Consider the following 22,031-nt stretch of genomic DNA (forward strand, 5'->3'; position numbering starts at 1 on the left):
TGAATAAATGAATGAACAGTAAAATTTCCGGAGCTACCTTCCAGCGTGGACATACTTGTAGTGCTAGTCTTTTGTGAATTTCAGAATTCATACTTCTAAGCCCGTCTCCAAATTTCTAGCTATTTTTATGACCGTATGTAAAATATCTGGGACCCAGTCTCCACCATCTGCACATCAGTGGAATGAACTCGATGTTCCATCGTGACGCATGATAACTGCACACACAAGAAGATCTGGTAAGTCATTTTGCTGATGATTTATTGCCTTAAGGACAAAAGCATAAACAGGGAATTTGCGCACCGAAAATCCTTCACATTGAACAAACATGTTCCACGTTACACAAATCATGAGAAAAATGAGGAATGTTGTAAAACATGACAGATCGCCCAAGTGCTCTTTTTTTCCTCTGTTGGGAAATTCCAAAACGTTCCTTCATTTGTATTTCTTAGTCACTTGCAAAAATGGTGGTAGGAATACTTAAATATGAAGTCACAGTTTGAAAATAGATATAAACACACACACACACACACACACACACGCACACGTATATGTGCACAGATACACAGTTGACCATTCTGACCATTCGTGAGTCCCAAGCTGTGCAGGCTTATTATTGGAGTTGCTTTACAGCAAGATAAGTCTTTAAAAACCAGTGACTTAATTCAATAGAATAGTCAGGGGTTTCGTTGCTTCCCCATGATCTCTATGTACACACAGCACAATGTTAATGAGATTATAGACAACTGTATCATTCAAACCTACTTGCTTGACTCCCTCTCTGAATCACCTTGAAATTAACATTGTCCAGACACGGCCCTGTTGTCAGTAAAGCACCTCTTGGTACCTTTTGATCTCGGGGGCATGCGCACCGGGCTTGGGGTCAGGAGAGATGGCTCAGGGGTCAGACTGACCTTGGTTGGCAATCCCGGTCTGCAGTTCCCTAGCTAGTAAGACACTGAGCAGAGGCCATAACATCTATGAGCCCCAGTGTCTTCTCTCTGACGCGGAAAACGATTATAACGCCAAGTCTCATAGGTTTGCTATGAGGACTAAGAAAGATATAGCAGGAAAGCACCTAGCCCAGGCCTGGCACTCAGTAAGTGCTCGCCAAGTGTTGACAATAAGGTTTAGCAAGAAGTAGTATTTGAGAATACAGGTTTCCTCTCTCCCCACCTAAGCACACCAGAGAAATTCACTTGAGGCGCTAATGTGAATTTCTTCACCAAAGGCTAACAAATCCTTTGTGTACCTTCCCCTTAGCCCAGAACACGGAGTAACAAAGGACTGGAGACACCATCTGTCTTGTCTACTGGATGGCCTTGCCAATGAGACGCTCTTCTGGGGGTCATTCGTGCTCTTCCTGGAGGCTTCCCCAAGAGCCAGGCCGAGGGGAATAAGCTGGAATTTGGGCTCCAATTTGTTTTGGCTGATTTCTCAGCCTCTTTGAGTCTCAAACTTTCCATGTATAGAAACGGGGACGAGAAGCTTCCTTCCAAACGTCGTGAATGTTAGTAAGATAATTTAAGCAAAGTGGGTGGCACCAAGGAGGCCTTCAAAAAAGGGACATTTTTTCTTTGTGACTAATATTCCTAACTTTTATTGAGGCCGGTCACACCACTGCCGAGCAAATCGGACTGCCAGAAAGGTTTTCCTTGCATTGGTCCCAAATCTCCTTCCCCATGACTTCAGAACATGGAGCTGAGACTTTTCCCAGGGGGGCCTGCCTAGGACACGTCCGTTTCTCAAAACCAATGTAACTGGAGTTACACCAGCCCACTCGGCCCCAGGGCACTCCCGGATTCCTCCATCCAGGTTTCCTAGGATCTTGGAAGCTATGCTCATTTTTCCAAACTGGGATGCAGAGTCAGGAAGAACCTAGCTCTTGGATTTCTGCTGAATTTCAAACGCGGTTAGCCGTCATCCGGTCCTTGTGATTTGTAGACCTCAGGTAATTTCACTCTGAGAAAATCCAACGTAGATCCACACAGGCTTAGAGAAGAGCTTATTCCTGGGGTAAATGCTCTTCACACAAAATGTCTTTTTCAACAAAAAAAGACATTTGTTTAAATATCCAGCGTCTCCTTCCTAGGGCACTTCAAATAAGATTTGGCTGATAAGATCTGTACCTTTGGAAGAAGAGAGCCTCTGAGTAAAAGTAGGAACACATACATGGTGTCTTTTATTCCACAAATATATATTGAGGACCACTGTATGCCTTGTATGGACCAGGCATGGGGGAGGTCATGGTCAGCAAGGCATATTTCCAGTCCTTTTTTCCTATTTCAGAATCCCTGGCCCACCAACACCGAATTCCCCCAGGAATAACCCGCACATCTCTCATCCGAAGCATTGGATAAACAAAACCATCTCTTAAATTCATGATGAAGGCTGGGTCCTGATCTGAAGGAGGGGAGGACCGATTCATGGAGTTTTGTCCATCCCGTATTTTTTTTTTTTTTTTTTGGATGCTCAGGCACCTACATTACCTGAAAGTGAGATACGCTTCTCTTGGGAAAGGAGCTAGAGAGGCAGTAAAAAGAGTGAAAAAACAAGGGCAGGAAGTCGGTTACTCTGACATGTTTTCCTGCTCGACACGCTTGGGAGCTCTAAAAAAGTAAGGACAGAGACACGGGTCGTAAAGTTAATCCGACTTGGATTTGAATCCTGACTTCCCCACGTACCCGCCGGCTGACTTCGGTCAAGGCTCCGTACCTTGCTGAGCTGCTATTTCACATTTGTAAGAACAGAAAGAATAATAGGCCCTTGCCAACACGATTGCCAAGTCTCCCCACGAGCCGATGCATGCAGAGCACTGGGAACAATATCCGGCAAACAGAAGGTAGTAAATAAAAGAATTGTGACAGTAAATATTTATATTCTGCTAACAAGATAAATAATAGTCTCATTTCCATTCATAACAACCTTCTGTTCGTTTTAAGCTTCAACCCACTTTGGCATTTAGTCCCTGTTAAATATATTTCCGTTTCTAGACAACTGGTAAACCCGTCTTCACACCAGGACTGGGGGTTTGGGTCAGCAGACCCGAAGTCTGTGAGAAGGGTCACTGCAGCAGAAAGAGCGGTGTCCTTGTGCCCCAGACTGATGCAGAGTGGATCCGCTTCGTGGTTTGAGCCACACACAGCCTGTAGCTGTCTCCGTTACTTTAGGCGGGTCCGGCCCGGACTTCAGCAGGGTCTCCCAAGGCCCTGTAAGAGCAGAGCAACGTCCCGGGATGCCACTCTCAGGGGTCAGAGGGGCCTTCCTAAGGGCTCCCCCAACTCCCAGGAGCCCCCAGGCAGCGAGAGGGTCTGGATGCCCAGAAGAGCTGGCCAGCTGCCCGGTGTCCTGCTGGTCAGCAGCAGATTCACGCCAGGGTCTGTCGCTTCTGAAAATTGGCCGACCCTGTTCTGACCCTAGAGTATTGACTGGAGACTTTTCCCGTGAATAAGAATGAAAGCCATCAAATTGCATTTCTGACCAAAACGAACCAGTGTGGACCCTTTACCGTGCAGGGATGACGAGAGACTTAGCCCAAATCTTCGGAATCAGAGACACTTGGGTGTGCTACGGTCAGAACTGTCTATCAGCGTCCACGTGGCAGGACCCACATAACAGACTGTTCCATTGTCCTAGATCCCATCTGTGCTTCTGAACGGACCCAAAGAGTCTTGTGGTTTGGCATCTAGAAAGGGAAGGAGCGATGTGAAACGCCTAGCTGATTCTGTTCCTTGGAACTCAGGTAAGATCCAGCAGGACTTCCAGTGACTTGGACAGGCTTGGGTTTTGTCCAGAAGAGCTGGAGACAGGCACTTTGTCTGGAGCGTATGCAGAACATGGCCAAGGACAGAAGTCAGAGTCTGGGCCCGAGCAGCAGCGGAATGGGTTGTTCGGGTGGTTGGAAACAGGACAGGGGGCTGACGGTCTGGATCAGGACAGTTAGAAGTCAGCGGGAAGTGGACGAAGAAGGCTCAACTGGGGGCCTCGGAGGGCTGGCTGCTTTGCACACACTGGGCCACGCCCGAGCCCCGTGTTTTGTACCCGTCTAATTGGCAATTTCTGGGAAGTCAGGGTAGGATTCTAAGTCGGCAAAGATATCGTTGGGATTCCTACAACTCAGGTTGCAGAAGCAAGCGTTGATCCATAGGACCTGGCGGGAGAAGCCAGGCCCGTCGGGACATTGGAAGGAGACGTCGATGGTCTTGGACTTGTAGGGTATGCAGCACCTGCTGTCTGTGCACACCCCACAGTACTTTGGCCGGTAGGGACGCGTGCTGGTGCAGCCGGCGAGGGTGAAGTTCATGGATGCTGCGGGCTGGTACACGGCCAAACACTTCTTCCCTTCCTGCAGAAAAGGAGGTTTCAGTTGGGGTGCTCAGAGGATGAACAGTCACCGTCCTCCCTCCAAGCCCTCATTTCTCCCTTCACACTCACCACGCAGGAACCCTCCACTTTTCTTTCAGGTCTGCAGCATCTTCAAGCGAGGTTGGACCTCCCCAAACACAGCGAGACCCAGACATATTATGCAGAAGCAACTGAAGGCCTCCCCGGGCCCTGCCTGGCATGCATGGTTCCTCCTCGCAACCTATAAGGTCTTCTTTCCTACCTTTCTGCCTGGCCCACGCCCAGGACTTTCTCACGGTTTTGCCAACACAGGATGCCTACGTAGCTCCCTCGGTCTACCAAGTGTCCCAGCTGCTGAGTGCTAGAACCATCACGGGGTTCCATGATTGGGGAGCTGCCCTTTCCCCTAACCTGTTCTTCCTCCTCTCCCCACAGACTCTCACACACATCCTCCTCATGCAGCTTGCTCAACCAGAGTGTATTCTGGAAAACTAGCTCTATCTCCCCACTGGGCAGTGGGCCACTTGAGAGCAGGGCCCTTACTGTGACTCTACAATCTAATTCCATGCCCGGTACCCAGTAGGCACTCACTAAATTCATTGAACGAATGGCTCTCCCACGTGCCGGCACCACGCCAGAACCGGGGGTAGAGCAGGTCCAGACCACGCAGGGCTTGACGCTTATACAGATCGAGGAGCCATCTTGGGTTCATAATTACAAAACCAAAATTGGGTGGGAAGCAAGAGGCAACAGCAAGGACTTGAGCTGGCTTTATGGTAGACCCACCTCTACCTCAAAGGCACGGTGCCTTCACCCAACTTGGGGCCTTTGTTCCCATCTTTCCTGCAGCTCACAACTCTTCCATTCACGCTCTCAGTTAAACCACATCTGCTGAGTACCTACTCTGCACCAGGCACCAAGAATATGGAGGCCAGCGTGGCAGAGGTAACTGATCAGAGAGGGAGCAGAAGAGAGAAGGGAAGAAGAAGGAGAAGGAGGAGGTGGAAAGATCCAGTTGGCTGGCACAGAGATAATGGAGTCGGGGTGGGGGACAGGGAGTAAGAAGGACTCGTGGGGAAGTGGAGCTCTCTTGTCCCCTGGGCAGTCCTCTCTTCGGCAGCCCCAAGATGCCATGAATGCTCCAAAAATGGAGTCAGTGCTGAGCTTTCCTTTCCTTTCCTTTCCTTTCCTTTCCTTTCCTTTCCTTTCCTTTCCTTTCCTTTCCTTTCCTTTTCCTTTTCCTTTTCCTTTTCTTTTCTTTTTATGTGGCACCAAGGCATGGGACCAGTCCCAAGACAGAAGTGAGGAGACCTTGAGTTAGATAAATCAGACCCATTTCTAACTACTGTGGCCCACTCTATCCTCATCCTTTAATTATCTTAGCCTCTCAACGCCAGAAGAGATGTCAGACCAACTCCAAGTCTTACCGACGAGGAGCCTGCGGCTCAGAGATGCAGAGATTGGCCACAGTCATGTGCAGTCAGCAGCAAATGGGCATTTGACTCCTGACTCCAGCTGTCCTGAGCCCTCTTTAGAGCTCTCCTACCGCCCAGTGTGACTGTCATGTCCGTGCACTTGGGTGTGGGCTGGGACAGGACCACAGGGTGAGTGGCAGTCAGTGAGGGTCCCTGAGCATCTCCACAGGAAAGCACTTCCAAGGGCCTCTGAGTTCTCTCCAGAGTGACCCTGACTCTGAGAATATGGTCACCGCAATGCTTCCGTTGACTGAAAGCCCGCTGATACACATTATCCCATGTAACTCTTCCGAAGGGGGCTTAACTCTTCCCATTTTCCAAACGGCCCCCTCGAGGAAGTGCAGGCGCCAGGCTTTAAGCTGGGCTTGTAAGATGCCTACCCCGCCCTGGAGGGTGGACTCACCTTGATGTGTGGACGGATGTCCACGTCGCAGGGTCGCAGGGTGCAGAGGCGGCTTTCCTGCTCAGGCCAGCACCGGGTGTTGACGTTGGAGATACGAGTGGAGACCCCCAGGCCGCAGCTGGTGGAACAAGGGCTCCAGGGGCTCGTGTAGGCTATGCAGTTCCTGTGCCACGGCTCCACCTCACCCGTGGCCGCTGTGGATATAGGGACCAGACACCCTGTGAGTCGCCAGACGCCATCAGCCAGTCCCCCCCACCCTCAGCGCCCACAGGGTCCGGGACCCCGAAGCTTCAAGAGGAAAGAGGTGGGCTATCTCCCCCCACTCCTGAAAGGGCAAGTTAACTCCTAACCCCTCCCCAGGGAGAGGAGGATCTGCTCTGGGCTCCTCTGCTTCTCTGGAAGAAAGATCATCTTTAGAGACAGGCGGACCAGAGTGCAAATCCTGCGTGACCACCTCCAAGCTGTAGGGTTCCGGGTAACTCACTCTGGGCCTCGGTGTCCTCGTTGGAACAGAACACCTGCCTCCCAAGGCTGGTGTGCCAAGGAAAGGGCCTGTTTACTGAGTGCATATCAGGCACCTGCAAGGTGCTATCCCTGCCCCTGCAGAGATCAAGTTTATTTGGAGAAAGTCAGAGGGAGTGTCTATCCCCTAGAGCCTAATAGCTAATCTGGGTGATGCTGAGGGCACAGTGGTTAAAGAGACACACAGGCTTCAGAGCCAAATTGCCTGGCTTCAACTATGAGCATGGCCACTTAGCAGTCGGGCAGCTTTCGAGAAGCTAACCCCACCTCCACGCCTCAGGCTCCCCACTTGCAAAGAGGGGTTGACGCTAGCATTTCCCTCCCAGGGCTGTGGACAGAAAAGATGGGTCCGCGCCTATGAAAGCCACAAGCTGTCTCTGGCCCTTAGTAGACTCTCCGTAAACACGAGCTTACGTGGTTTCTTGACTGTCAACTAAACACCAAGTCTCGGATGGTTCTATCCATGTGTGCATCCCAGCATCTAGAACATGGTGAGTGCTCACTTACTCTCTGAGTAATGGAAAAATGGGCTAAGCTAGAGGGGGAGGCAAGGAAAAAGCCAGCAGGACAAAAGAGAGGTGCCACAGAAAGACGGAACAAGATATACAAGAGAAGCCTCAGAGAGGAAGCCAGTCCCGCCCTAACACACGTGCCCACAGTCAGGAAGACAGAGAAAGGACTGGGCAGAGGGGGGAGAGGAGGAAAGACAGATGGTAGGGCAGGGGAGCGGGGGAGGGGGAGAGAAGGAAGGCGGGGGAGGGAGGCTGGTTTGCAGTGGGGAGGACGGGAAGGAGAGGGGAGAAGAGTGATAAAAAAATGGAGAGGGGTCAGGGCCGGACACTCAGCCCCTCCAAGTGAACAGGTGTGCAGGGAACGGGGATGGATGAAGGCAGGAAGGAATGAGTGAAGGGGGAGCTTTGAGAGGCAGAAGAAACAAGAAGAGGCAACTAAGGACAGAGGAGAGGAGGGCTGGGATGAGCTGGGGGTGGGAGCACGGAGGAGGGAGGCGGAGGGACGGATTTGCCTAGGAGGATAAAAGGGCTTTGGTTTCTGGGTCGCCTACTGGCAGGCAGGGGCTCTGCTGGTCCTGGGTCAGAACGGGGTCACTGGGCCACATACAATGGGCAGCCAGCCACTGCCCCTCCCCCTGTGACCCTTGTGTGGCTCTGCCGGTTGGGGGCCACAGTGGGACTATTGCCTTGGGCCTGCTAGGAACAGAGCACGGCCAGCCCAGGCCCCTCCGGAGAGGCTCTGTCCCCCGGAACTGCGGGGAGGGGCAGGACCACTGGAGGGTGGCACCCGCTGAGGGCACACAGCCTGGGGGCACGTCTCTATTGTCTGGGCTGGTCCCCTGGCACCCCCCCCCCACCTTTCCTGCTTTCCAGTTTGTTCTCTGAAACACCTTCTTCACCTAGCTGCTGCAAAACCTCTTTCCCCTGTTTCTGTCCTGCCTCTTGGATTCGCCTGTCTCAGCTTTTTCTCTCCCTGGCCTTGAATGGTGGTGTTTCCGGGGCCATACCTATGGTTGTCCACCTGGGCGATTTTGTCCCCCAGTGTCCAATGGCAATGTCTGCAGGTATTTTTGGTTGTTACTCCCTGAGAGGCAGGTGCTGCAGACATCTAGTAGGGAGAGGCCGGGGGTGGTGGTAGACACCCCACAATGCACAAGGCAGCCCTCCCCACAGAGTCTTCTCTGGTCTGGGATGTTGTCTGTACCAGGGTTGAGAAACCTTGCTCTACAGTCTCCCTGAACAATCTCAGGCACTTACAATTGTTAGGAAACCATCAGTACCCTTGAAACCCCAGACTCTATTGGCATCTCTTCACTCTTTCATGTCCACTTGTCTGGCAGACACTTTCCTTCTAGAAATATCCTCATCTGCTATCTTCCGTGTCATCAGCTGCTCCTGGTTTTCCTCTTCTAGTCCCCACACTCTGTCCCTGTCCCCCCTCAAATGTCAGCCCTCCCAGACCTCGGTCTCACTCTACATATCATCCCGGGACCATCGTACTCGCCATCGGCAGCCCCAGGTGCATGGCTTCCAGAGCTCTCTCTGCAGTGGATTGATGCTATGACCCCGGTCCTACTCCTCATGTAGTGCCTCTCCCATCAGTACCTTCCTTGCAATCTCCACCCCAACTGCCCTAGCTCAGATCCTCACTGGGCCATCCATCCATCCATCTGCCCACGATCCATCTACCCATCCATCCATCCGTCCATCCATCCACCAATCTATCCATCTATCCATCTACCCATCCATCCATCTGCCCATCCATCCATCTGCCCATCCATCCATCCATCCATCCATCCGTCCATCCATCCATCCATCCGCCCATCCATCCATCCATCTGTCCATCCATCCATCCATCCGCCCATCCATCTATCCATCCATCTGCCCATCCGTCCATCTGCCCATCCATCCATCCATCCATCCGTCCAGCCATCCATCCGCCCATCCATTCATCTGCCCATCCACCCATATGACAAACATTGATCTGGTACCTGAGAAGTGGCTGACGTGGGGCTACTCCAGGAAGCAGTGTTAAAACAAATGGGCCTGTCCCTCTCCTCCTTTTCCAGGGCTTCCTCTGGCTCACCTGTCCACCTATCCTCCATAGTGAGGCGGAAGCCACCTACCCCCTCTCCCTCCCTTGCACCTTGTGTGCATGCTTCTCCTCCTGAGGGCGCACACACACCGTTCCTGCACCTCCACTCCCCTACCTAATCTCTTAAATAGGATAACAATGACTCCCATGTATCTGGCTTTGTTCTTTATAAAGCTCTTCCTCATTTTATGCTGCGAGGACCCCATAAAACAGATGGGACAGATGGAGAAATAGGGTCCCAGAGGTCACGCAGCTAGTGGGGCGGTGCTCTGGGACTGGGACTCAGCGCGTGTGCCAATCACAGTGGCCAGGGCCCCGCCCTCCCGTCCCCCCTCCAGTCCCCTCTCCCCCGAACCCACCTAGGGCGCCTGTGTGGCGCTGCGCTGTCTTGCGCGGCGTCGTGGCACCGTCGTCGCACACCCACTGCTGGCAGCAGCGGCCGGGCACGCTCACCCGCCGGGGGCGGCGGCACCAGAGGCGCGGGGGGCGCGCGCGCACGCACAGGGGTGTGCAGCCCACGGCGCCGTCCACGCACGTACAGTTGTACTTGCAGTTGGGCTGGAAGGACTGGCCGTTGGTGTAGCGCACCCCGTCCAGGACGCAGCCCACGCCGACCACCTCTGCAAACACACACAGCCGCCGCTCGGGTCAGGCCCAGTGGGCTCGGCGCCCCCATGTGGACACCTCCCGCCTCTGGACCTGTCCCAGCCCTCGGGGAGCACCGCGCGTGGGCGAGGGCGGGCAGGCAGGACCACCGCAGGGTGGGAGTGTGGGGTGCGGCTCAGCCATCACCCGCTGAGTGACCCCCAGGGGCCAGGCTGGCAGCCGGTGAGAAGCTAGAGCATGGCGGGCGCAAGAACCTATGCGACCCGTCCGGTCCCACCCCCAGCATGTGGCACAGAGCCTAGTACTGACAAATGCCTCTAGGGTCATGGTTCTGAGAGGGCCAAGTGTAGAGCCAATCAGAACACTTTGAAACAAAGATTCCACTCATTCAATGCATATTTATAGAAGGTTCTAGGCACTGGAGATTCAGCAGCGACCGAAACAGACAAAACCATGCCCCCATAGAGCTTACATGACAGTGGGGGGTGACACAGGAAAGACAGATCGCACAGTGTGTTGATGGGCACCAGTGCCCGGGGGGAACAGTGAAGAGGAGGGGCGGCTGGGGGATGGGGGGCCGTGGCTGATTCAAGTGGGCAGCCAAGCCTCACCCAAGTGATGCGGCTTCGGCAAAGACAGAAGGAGGTGAGGACGGTGGGCGGCACAGGTGTCGGGGGAGGAGCCTGCGGGGTGGGGGAAGGGCTGCAGGTGTCAAGGGCCAGGTGGGAGCAGTCCCGGGAGGGGGGCGAGGGCTTCCCTGCAGGCTCAGAGGAAGAGGCAAAGCTGTTAGCACCTGGATACCCGGGATCTATTCGAGAAGTAACTGGTGGCTCAGCTCTAGGAATCACGCCGCCCAAGAGCGCGCGCGGCGCTGGATGGTGAGCAGAGACAACAGGCAGAAGGGCGGCGTGGGGAGGCCACCCCAGCAATCCAGGCGAGCTGTGGCTGTGCTTGGACCACCCCGGAGGAGGGCTCAGCTTCTGGATGTGCTTGGAAGGAACAGCTGCAGGATGGGATGTGAGGAGCGGAGGAGAGTCAGGAATGACTCCTGCTTCTATGACCTGAGCCCCGGAAGGGGAGAGGTGCTCTGTCCTCGGAGGAGCTGGCTTTGGGGGTGAGTGGCCTCGAGGGTTCTTCGTGAGACGGGAGATCGCAGTAAGCAAGTTCAAGGGCCCGGCAGGGGGGTTGGGGGCTGCTGGGCCTGGCCAGCGCTGCACCCCCCGCCCCTTCCACCCCAGACGCGTCCCGCCTTGAGGACAGCGTCTGGAAGTGCAGGCAGAGAGCTCCCAGGCAGCAAGAGTGCGCACCCGAGGAGGGCTGGTTTGAAATCCGCGGTCTGACAGAGCACCTCCGGGGTTTGCCTGCAGGTGGTCACTGATATAATAGCCCTGGCATCTCCCAGTGCTGCCCGCGGTCACCCGACCTGCTCGGTGCCAAGCTTCCTGGCATTGCTGATTTCATCCGAGACTGGAAACACCACCCACCGTCACCTTCGTTTTCACATCTAGCAAAACTGAGTCTCCGTGAAGTCACGCGCCGAAGGCGGCCCAGCTAGACGCAGAGCCTCAGCCTGTGGGAATGTTGGCGCGGCTGCTGTTTTTCCTGGGAGGAGATCGTGCAGGGAGGAGGCCCAGAAAGGAAAGGCGCTACCGCTCGCTGACCATCTATCTGATCTCGTGCCAGGCACCATCTGATATGTTATCTCATTCAGTTCTCCCGGGGACTTCACGAGGAGAGTTTTATTTTCCCCGTTTGGCAGACGGGGAGGTCAAGTGATTCATTAGCTCAAGGTCACCCAGCTGGTGAAATGATAGAGCTGCCCCTCCAACCCAGGGGAGCGATAGCCCCACAGCCCATTTCCTTCCACCAGACACCGGTAAAGGAGGGGAAATGGGAAAAAAAAAAAAAACAACAACAAACCGAACCAAAACAAGGCGAAGCGGAGGAAGCCCTGGGTGAATCACTCATCCTTTTGCTCTGAGTCACCCCTGGCCGCGCCCTTGCACCCGGAAGGTGGGAGCACGCGTGCGCGTGTGTGTGCACGCGTGCGCGTGTGTGGGCATGATGGTGGAGGGGGAGAAGGGGCGTGCTGAAACCTGGTCTCTGCCCCTGGGTGGGGGAACTTTGCAGGGACAAGGCAGCGCCGGGTGCCAGGGAGCCCTTGGCCCAGTGGCTGTCACCACCAGCTGCACGGAGGCACCAGCTGGGGAACTTTCAAAAATTCTGACCCCCGCCCTGTGCCCCAGATGATGGGACTCTCTACTTTTGTGGTTATTTTCCGGGCCTTAGTATTTTTTTTAAAGTAGGCTTCATGCCCACGGCAGAGCCCAACTTGACCCTGAGATCAAGACCTGAGCTGAGATCACGAGTCGGATGCTTAACTGACTGAGCCACCCAGGAGCCCTTGACCTTTGCAGGTTTGAGCTCCTCAGGTGAATCCAGTTTGCAGTCAAGATTGGGAACCTTGCTTCTGAAAGCTGTTCCCAGTCTCCTGGGAGTCTGGGACCGGTGGGGGATAGTGGCCCTGAGCAGCTTGCCCGCCGCTGGTGAGAGCGAGAGTAGGGGTGTATGAAAGATGTACGGCTGGGCCCACAGCAGACTCTAACGCGCCCTCCTCATTCACTTGCACGCTAATGGGAAGCTCACCACCTCCTATCTAATCTCAGACTTTGCAAGCACAGCCATGGCCTGGTGAGCCTTCCTCTTACTGAAGGACCAGCAGGAACTCAAATCCCTTGTTCCACACTCCAGGCCTTCACGTCCCTCACCCACCTCCTACTGGAGCGTCAGCTGCATGGGAGCAAGGACAGGGGCCATGCCTTGTTGTAACCCCACTGTTGGATTATCACCCACCTGTTCATAACTATGTGAACGAGTCAGTGGATGGATGGGTGGATGGATGGGTGGATGGGTGGGTGGATGGATGGATGGGTGGATGGGAGGTGGGGTGGGCCCTAATCTGTATTGTGCTCTGACCATGTATCAGGTTCTTGACGTCTCAATCACCCAAAGATGTATGCCTTATTTGTCACATTTTCCTTGATGAGGAAACTGACACTTCAAGGGTTAAGTAGCTTGCCTAGTGACACCGTATTAGTTATGGCGCTGGGGTTTGAACTTAGATTGTCCAGCTCCAGAGACCACACGTGAGCTTTCTACTCCCTCGCTGTCCACACTGGGGAGTCTGAGCCTGCAACGAGGCTCCTCTGAGGATGACCATGGACAAGGCTGAGATAATTTCTACAAGGGAAAGTTAAAACAAATCAAGTAAAGCAATGACCCAGAACAGCCGGTCACATTTGAGGCTTTAATGCGGTCCCTTGTTTATTCTCAACAAGTGCATGAGGTTGGTTTGATCAAGCTCCTTAAGTGATGTGCCCAAGGTCACGTAGCCAGCAAACAGCAGGGCCAAGATTCAAAAACCCAGGTCTGTCTGCCTGTAAATTTCATGATCCTTCCAGCAAACCACACTGCTCTCAGGCCTGACCCAGCTGCGTTAAATGCAGAGTAATGTTTGTACAACCAAAATAGCCAAAGAGTATAATTCAGAGGTCACTCTTTGCCCACAGAAGTATTTAGTTTGGCCCACAGAGTGTTTAAAAAAAAATTTTTTTTTGGAACATGTCGCCAACATTTACAAATTATACACAAATCCGGATTTTTGGATTCTCTTGAAGACTGAGCAGCATGGACAAGTCCAAGCTCACTTTTCTGCCTGGCCACGGTGGCTTGCGCCCGGGAGCTGTGACCTCTGGTAGCCAAAGCTTGCATTCACTAATTTGCCATAGTTCCGCCTTTCTCTGAGTTACATGTGCCAGTGCTGTGATTGCTTGTTGTTATGACCTGCCTTGTCTTGGCCTCGTTACACGCACACCTCCATGGACAGATTTAACCCGTCTTGGGGACCATCCATAGGTTGAGTTGACCATGTGCCAAAAAACTGTCTGTTTAAAGGGACCTTCTCTTTCTTCTTCTCGCCCTGAGGTGCCTTCCTCTGTATGGCCATCAGACGTTGGCCTCTCCTCTTTCTTGCCTTGGGGGGTCGTGAACTCAGACACCATGGCAGCATTTCTGGGAAGATGTTTGGTAGAATACTAGTGAGGGGTGTGTGTGTGTGTGTGTGTGTGTGTGTATACACACGTATGCATGCAATGTGTGTATCTGTGAGTGTGCATGTGTGTGTGGTGGGGTGGGTGAGTAGTTAACATCTACCTGGACAAAACAATTCCCTGTGCACTTACGTTTCAAAAATAGGGTTTCTTCTGGTGCCTCCCGTTTTGGAATTTTACAGTGGACGTGAACATTTAAAACCTATCAGAAGCTCTGTATACTTGTTCAACATTGTTTATTCTAGTGTCCGCAAACCGATGCGACCAGGGAACCCTTGGCAGGTGGGATATCTATTAAAATCTGTGGACCAGTTTTCTTTCCAGATAAAAGGAGAGGAAATACACAGGGGCTCATGGTGAGGGGGAGCTAAGAGGCTATCGTGAGCAAAGGCAGGACCTGAGATACAAAGAGATAGGGGGTGTGTATGGATTGGGAAGGCAGTTTTCCAGGCCTCTGGTGGGGGAAAGGCAGTTTCAGGGCCTGCACCCTCTCTGGGTCCATGAGAGAATGTCTATAAAGATGAGGTGCCTGGCACATAGCAAGATGTCTGTGCAGCTTTAGACATTAGAGTGATAACAGTGAACTGAGTTCCCTTTTTAATGACCTGGAATAACAGCTTCCAAAAGGGGAAAGAAATGATGAAACAGTCTCATATAGCTGGAAGGGATTCTAGTGGAGGAAGGCTCAGCCAGCTTTCCTCACCTGGGTATGGGGAGAAAACTATACAGCTGTCTCTCTCTATAAGCAGTCTCAGAGTTGGGTATGCATGAGAATCACCCGGGAAACTTGTTAAAGGTGCAGACACCACCTTCACCTCTAGAGAATTCTACTCAGTATGTCTGGGGGTCGGGCTCAAGGGCAATGTTTTTAGCCGACACATCAGATGATTCTGTGCAGGTGGCGCGGCAAGTTCTCTTTGAACAAACACACTGTTTTGTGGGGCTAATAATGAGTCTGAATAAAAGGGGGCAAAAAAAGTAGAAGGATGGGAGAATCGAGGGTGGTTACGTGGAAAGCTAAAGGCAGATGACTTGCTATGATAGTTGAAGCAGGAACCAATGATAAAAGAGTAGACAGTGCTTATAATTAACTGTGAGGCACAGGTAGGATTGTTTGATGTGGAATTATGTGCATAACCCTCATCAACAACCCACCTCAGGAGATACAGTAGATTAGCTGAGGATGAGAGCCTGTACTACGCGTGAACATGTAATTGGGTGCATATGGGGTCACAGTTATGGAGAAGTCTTGCTTCAGCACTAAGGGAGGAAAGAGGTTCTTGGGTTTACGAGGCTTTGTGTAATTTTTCAGAAGTTAGGCTGCTGCGTCATGATGCCTAGTTACCTCTTTTCATCATGCTGGGTCATGTATTTTGGATAAATGCTTAGATGATTCAAGCTAAGTGACTATCATTCCAGGTAGAAGCATGAGATCAGAAAGTCCTTGTAAAGAAGTCCCTGGGAACAAAAAAGGACATGATACAGCACTTGAAGAGCAAACAAACAACAAACAGTTGTTTTCCCCCAGCATGAGGATATTATAAAGACCAAGGGTAAAGAAAAAGCAAAGGCAATTAGAACCCCAGGAAAACCAAAAAGCTTCATGAGAAAGGAAATTCAAACAAGTACAATATCTCATGCTTCAGCAACATTGTTTACTAGCCAGAATATTGTAAATACTGACTATTGTATAGCCAAAAATTATGAAAATGATACTGGAAGATAGGGGATGTATCAGGTGGTATTGAGGAGTTAAGTCATCAGCTAACATGTGGGAGCATTGAGGGGTTATCCAAAATTGGCATTTTAATCCAATTAAGTTACCAGAGAAGACATATATTACATAGTGATAACTACCAGAAGAAAGGGCTAAAAAGTTAAAAGTGACTGTAGTTACAGAAGGAACATGGGTGTATAGAAAGGGATGATTGCAGGCTGCTGGATTTGATTCTTTCAAGGTTAGTGGATTTTTAAAAACCATATTATTTAAATTTAGAATATTACTGGAACATCTGGAACTCTGATGGGTTTTGGTACCTCTGGGAGGCCCAGGCATCCCACAAAGTGTCTACCACTAGAAGAATGAAACCATGCTTAGGTCTTTCCTGGTGGCTCCCTTCCCCCAGTCAGCCGTGGATGTAACTCCCAGCTGGAGAAGAGAGAAGGAAGCCAGGTTCTGGAGGCAAGTGGAAGGCAGGCGTCCCTCCCTCCTCAAGAAGGGCCTAGCTTCTGACCTCTGATCATGGACTAGAATGGCGGGGGGGGTGGTGCAGGAGCCTGGCCAGGGAAAGGGCTATGGGTGAGGGCTAGAGCTGGGGGTGCTGGGGGCTGGCCAGAAGGTAGGGAGGGTCTCACTTACGTGCACACACTCCTATTGCGTACCTCGGGCGGTCCCCACTGTAATCGCAGTAGAGGCCCCGGTGGGGGTCACAGATGGCTGCCTCTGTGCAGTTGTCCCCAAGCTGCTGAGCACACATTTTACAGCATTCACAGCCGTCTGTGATGAGGCTGACCCCCAGCGGGCAGCGGGGTGGGGACGGCGGGCACTCACATGGCCACTTGCAGAACTGGGGGTGTGAAGATGTATCCTCCAGTGGCACTGCGGTGAAGGCCATGGCCGTGGGGGCTGGAGAGAAGGCCTGTGGGGGAACAGCAGAGATAAAGGACTGCCAGGCAGGGGTTCAAAGCCCAAAGGGCCAGCGATCACCTTCTCTTCTTCGTGGTGTTAAAAGGGATACGTAAAATTATGTCTTTCTACCCTGTTTTTGAGAGCCGGACATCTCCTTTCCCTTCAGTAAAGCAAACAGGAAGGACCGAGGAGCCAGGGGGTCAGAGAAGTCAAGCCAATTTCCTCAGTCTCCCTGCTGGAGGAGGTGGGGCCCAGATTCCATGTCAGAACTCTGGCCCCACTAAGCCTCATGTGTGTTTCCTTCCCTTCTCGAGCGCCCCATAACCTGGGAGGGCACTGAGCCCGTCTCATTTCACGGATGGGGAGCTGAAGCTCTGAGGAGCGAATGCCTTCTGATTAGTCAGATTGCAAGGCGCGGCCCGTATCCTACCGCCTTGCCTCTGCGGCCCAGAGAGCCACCCTCTTCACTCCACCGAGTCCTTGGCAGCTTGTGGGGTCAGGTGACTCATATCTGACACCAGGTGTTAGCCAGCTGACATTATTATTATTATTATTATTATTATTATCATTACTGCTGTCATCGTCATTATTTTTTCTCTGAGCACCAGGGAAAGGCTACGGGGTGCGGGGGCTGGCTCTCCCTGCCCCTGCAGAGGGGAGTTAGCCCCTGTGGCTAGTGTTAGGCCTGCAGAGGGGAGTCCCCCCACCCACGTGCTTCCCAGGGTCCCCTTCCCATCCCCCAGCCCACACGTTCATCTTCATCCTGAAAATATGAGGGACACAACACCGGGAAGCCGGGAAGGGGGGCGGGGACAGGTCCCAAAAGCCATCCCAGGTGGACACAACGGCGGGCGGCTCTGGGGTGTCTTTGAGTTTGGGAGCTTCAAGCCGCCTGCACCTCTGGGAGCCAGTCACCTTCCCACCTCCTCTGGCTCTTTCCCTGAACCCTCCCTCTTCATACGGGAGGAAACTGAGGCCCCGGGAGAAGGGGAATTGCCTGAGGACAGAGAGCGTGCAGCCAGCTTCTGGCCATTCTCCCACCCCCAGGCCAGCGTGGTCCCTGCTGGGGAGGACCCCATCCAGGACTTCTCAACCGTGACTCCAGAATTCCAAGGTCCAAGCAAAGATGGGACCAGGGCTTCTGTGAGGGGCCAAGGTGGGGCTGGTCAGGCCCCGGGGCCAGTCCCTCTATCTCGAACCCAGGAAGCCTTGCTCTGTGGAACTTAGAGATCTGCATTTCTTCCTTTGAACTGCACATGTGGACGGATTCAGACAGATTCGTCCTCCCTTCTCCCGAGGAGGAAACTGAGACCCAAAAGGGCAGACGGACGTGTTCAGGGTGACACAGTATGGGTCAGGACCGAGATACACGCGACTCTTGTGACTCTAATTTCTATGCCCTTTACGTTTGCCTTCTGGGTTCTTGTAGTTGCACCCCCCACCCCCCACCCCCAGCTGAGCCAGCTCACAGCCTCTCTCAAGTGTTAGGCATTTGAAGATGAACTGAAACCTTCTTTGATTTTGGAGCACCCACAGCTTCGGGGAGAGACCGACATTCGAGGGGAGTTATTACAATGCAAGCCTGTATGCAGAGTGCCGGGCATCCCAGGGGAGCCCCGGGGGCTCTCGGGAAGGGCAGGAAATGGCTCTGTCGAGGGGAGTGAAGTCCGCCTCGCTGTGTGGACCAGCGGCCAGGTGAGATGATCCAGGTTGAGGTGCTGGATGGGCGGGGCTCTTGGTTATGGCTTTGGCACATAATAGGTGCCGCAAAAATCGATTTAACAAACGAAGGGCCCTTCAAAATCAAATAGGCAGACCTTGATTTGAGGCTTTCGTCACCTCTGGGTTTGGTTTCGGGGCTCAGTCGTGCCCTTTTCTACCGGAGGGACATAAGTTTCCCTGCCCCTGCTTGCTTTTCCTCATAAACACAGTGTGACACAATAAAACCCCAACCCCCCTCATCAATAAAGCCAACCGGAGGTACGCACACTTATTTACCTCTTTCTGACTCTGTGGAGAGAATTTCCCTCATCTGTCTGTGACACTAGAAGGCTCAGAGCTTCGTAAGCAACTGTCTCAGGGACTGTCTCTGACCCGTCCCCAGGCCCTCAGGACACACACACTCACGCACACGCACACACGGCAGAGGAAACAAAAAGCCCTGTCCTTCAGGAAGCCTTCCATGCCTCCCCCAGACGATGTTCGAGGTGTTCCTTCTCTACTAGAATGTGAGCACTGCAGGGCTTTGTAAGTGTTGCCTAGTGGACTGGGTGCACAGGGGACTGTTGACCCCAGGGGCTTCGGTGTCCCTTGATTTGGTGTCCCATGCTCAAAAGCATGACTTCTCCTTTGCATTTCTTGGTTGGGCATCCTCTCCCACCCCCACAGGGCTCGGCACAGGGCTTGCGGGGAGCATAGGGCTCACTTTGAGCTGAGGTGGGATTGGCTATAACCTGGCAGGGACCCTTCTCCATATAGTCACCTGGGTCTCCAAGTTAAGGAAGGAAGGAAGGAAAGAAAGAAGGAAGGGGAAAGAAGGAAGGGAGGAAGGAAGGAAGGAAGGAAGGAAGGAAGGAAGGAAGGAAGAGGGAGAGGGAAGAATTCAAGCAAGTAATGACTTATGACTGCAGCCTCACTGTTTGTAGCGGTAGAGTTCACTTTTCTGCTACTTGCCTGCGTCTTTCCTTCCTCCGCCTTCCTTCCTGTCTTCCTTCTCTTCTCTTTCCGTCCTTCTTCCTTCTTTTCCTTCCTCCTTCTCCTTCTTCTCATTTTCCTTCCTTCCTTCCTTCTTCCTCCTTCCTTCCTTTTCTTTCTCTTTCTGTCCTTCCTTCCTTCCTTCCTCCTTCCCTCCTTCCCTCATGGGAAGGAAGGAAGGAGAGAGGGAGGGAAGGAAGGAAGGAAGGAAGGAAGGAAGGAAGGAAGGAAGAGGGAGAGGGGAGGGAAGGAAGGAAGAAGGAAGGAAGGAAGGAAGGAAGGGAAGAGGGGAGAGGGAGGAAGGAAGGGAAGGAAGGAAGGAAGGAAGGAAGGAAGGAAGGAAGGAAGGGGAGAGAGGGAGGGAAGGAAGGAAGGAAGGAAGGAAGGAAGGAAGGAAAGGGAAGGAAGGAGGAGGGAGGGAGGAGGAAGGAGGAAGGAAGGAAGGAAGGAAGGAAGGAAGGCCGAAGAAGGAGGGAAGGAGAGAGAGGGAGGGAAGGAAGGAAGGAAGGAAGGAAGGAAGGAAGGAAGGAAGAAGGAGGGAGAGAGGGAGGGAAGGAAGGAAGGAAGGAAAGAAGGAAGGAAGGAAGGGAGGGAGGGAGGGAGGGAAGGAGGAAGCCTCCATTTTAGTACCTACCCGGAGCCCCGGGACACACAGCTCCTTGAGGGAAGCCAGTTAGGGGACGTGGGGCTGCCAGGGATGGGCTCTGGGCATCTTTAACCCAGTCCTGGCTCTTGGCGCCATCTGCTGGTGGGAAATCTCCTAGCCCTCAGTCCAGAGGAGAAGGTACCCGGAGTGCATGGGGGGCCTGAGGACTCCCGCATTTGGTGTGAAACCCCCTGAATCCTTGCTGCTTCGTCCAGCGTTGACACCACAGGGGTTGTGCCTGCACACCCCTCCTGAGGATGAATTCTGTGTGTGTGTGTGTGTGTGTGTGTGTGCAACGCAGGGAAGCAGAGGGGTGGCAGGTGGTTCCTGCCCTCAGGGGTGGACTGTTGAGTTGGGGACATGTGCATCCGCTCTTTCGCGCATTCTACGGGAACAGATGCTTCGCGAACACCTACCACGTGCCAGGCTTTGTGCAAGACTCAAAGGAAGCAAGGGTGCATGAGACACAACCTTCTTCTCACTAACTGACCACCCACGAGGCCAACAGACCTCAATCTCCTCCCGCCTCTTGCCCGCACCCTGCACCAGCTCCCCACGATTCTCCCCGTGCCCCAGACGCAAGCACATGGGCACCGCCTCATAGATGCCAATGAGGTCGCTGGGCACAAAGATCAAGGAGAGTCTTGAATGCCTGGCTAAGGTCTCAGGCTTTTGGCTGGAGTCTGCTGCGATGATTTGTTGAAGGATGTTAGCAGGAGAAAGATGGGGGCACAGATGTGTATTTTAGAAACGTCACCCTGGGCCACATCTAGTCTTTGCAACATACTGTCCAAGAGACTCTGAGAGTTCACTTGCTGAGCCTTGGTTTTCTCTGTTGTAAAATGATGTTCTTACGACTAGATACCCCCACCCACCAAGGTTCTGGGCCCAAGCACCACGCGGCTAGAGCTCCTGGCTTGTCCTAGCCAGTCCATTCCATTGCAGACCACAGCTCTGGTGGCCGCCAGGGGCCAGTCTTGAGCCGGGTCTCAGTTATTGTGGCCTGTCTTGTCTTCCCCACAGCGGTTGGTATCGCGGTCTCCATTGTGTATGTCAGCAAAGGGACTTGTTCATGGTTAACACGCAGGAAGTGGTAGAACTTGACTCAAACCCAAATCTGTTGGGTCCGTGCTTGTCCCACTACTGTACGTGGAGAATTTTCTAATGGAAGGAAATCAGTTATAAGGTAGTGAGACCACTGTCAGTGGAGGTAATCAAGAAGCATCTGGACATTCCTCCCGGCTGGGGGCTGTAGGAGGGTGTCAGGCCTTCCAAAGCCTGTCATAGAGTAGGTGTCAATAAACATCTATCAATAGAATGAATGGAAGAATCAATGTACGTTGCCCCCACGACACTGTCCTCCCTTGAGGGCGGGAGCCATGTACTGTCCATTTCCCTGTGCACATGCGCACACACACAGGCCCTTACATCGCAGCTAGTATCTACTGAGTGCTCACCTCTCGGTGGAGAGGTTCTTCTGCCCCCTGTCATATGGTTCCCTCAACAAATCACAAGGCAGGCCTACTAATTGTCCCCGGAGCAGAGGAAACGGAGGCTCAGCGAGGCTGAGTGGCTGTGAAGGCCGCACAGCTAGTCGGGGGTGGGGCGGGTGGGGGGCGGGTGGGGCACATCCAGGATGAAACTAAGGTCTGCCTTACCCGGAGGTCTGGAGCCCCCGGCCCTTCGGCCGTCTTCAGTCACCCCCCGCAGGAAAGACCGAGCTCCCGTGGTCTTTGGGAACATGCTCCCATCGGACCTAACCAAAGCAAATATCCAGAGGCTGGGATATCACAGGGACCCGTGTGAAGGGTCCGTCCCTTCAGGATCGCACTTCGTGGCGCCCGGAGACCTCCGGCGCCCGTGTCATTGCCAAAGGTGAGGGCCGGCGGCCCGGCGCCCTCCTTCAAAGTCCTGCTTCCTGCATGAACTCTAGCCCGAGCTACTGTCCTGGGGCCGAGCGGGCAGGAGAGATCAGGAGCTGATAATTGCTGCTGAGCCG

The 22,031-nt window shown here is 53.2% G+C and overlaps 1 protein-coding gene across 1 annotated transcript in view; it reads right to left on the minus strand.

Moving 5' to 3' along the window:
* Positions 1-241: 241 nt before the first annotated feature.
* CCN4 (cellular communication network factor 4) overlaps positions 242-22,031 on the minus strand; it is a 28,046-nt gene continuing 6,256 nt past the window's right edge. Inside the window, exons 2-6 of the mRNA XM_032591990.1 lie at positions 20,543-20,651; positions 16,423-16,702; positions 9,708-9,968; positions 6,220-6,413; positions 242-4,342 (exon numbers count right to left, since the gene is read on the minus strand). Of these exons, the coding sequence (XP_032447881.1) occupies positions 4,043-4,342; positions 6,220-6,413; positions 9,708-9,968; positions 16,423-16,702; positions 20,543-20,651 (1,144 nt within the window). The 3' untranslated portion in view covers positions 242-4,042. The remainder of the gene's footprint in view (positions 4,343-6,219; positions 6,414-9,707; positions 9,969-16,422; positions 16,703-20,542; positions 20,652-22,031) is intronic.

The sequence above is a fragment of the Lynx canadensis genome, chromosome F2 (assembly GCF_007474595.2).
Source record: "Lynx canadensis isolate LIC74 chromosome F2, mLynCan4.pri.v2, whole genome shotgun sequence".
Taxonomy (NCBI): Eukaryota; Metazoa; Chordata; class Mammalia; order Carnivora; family Felidae; genus Lynx; species Lynx canadensis.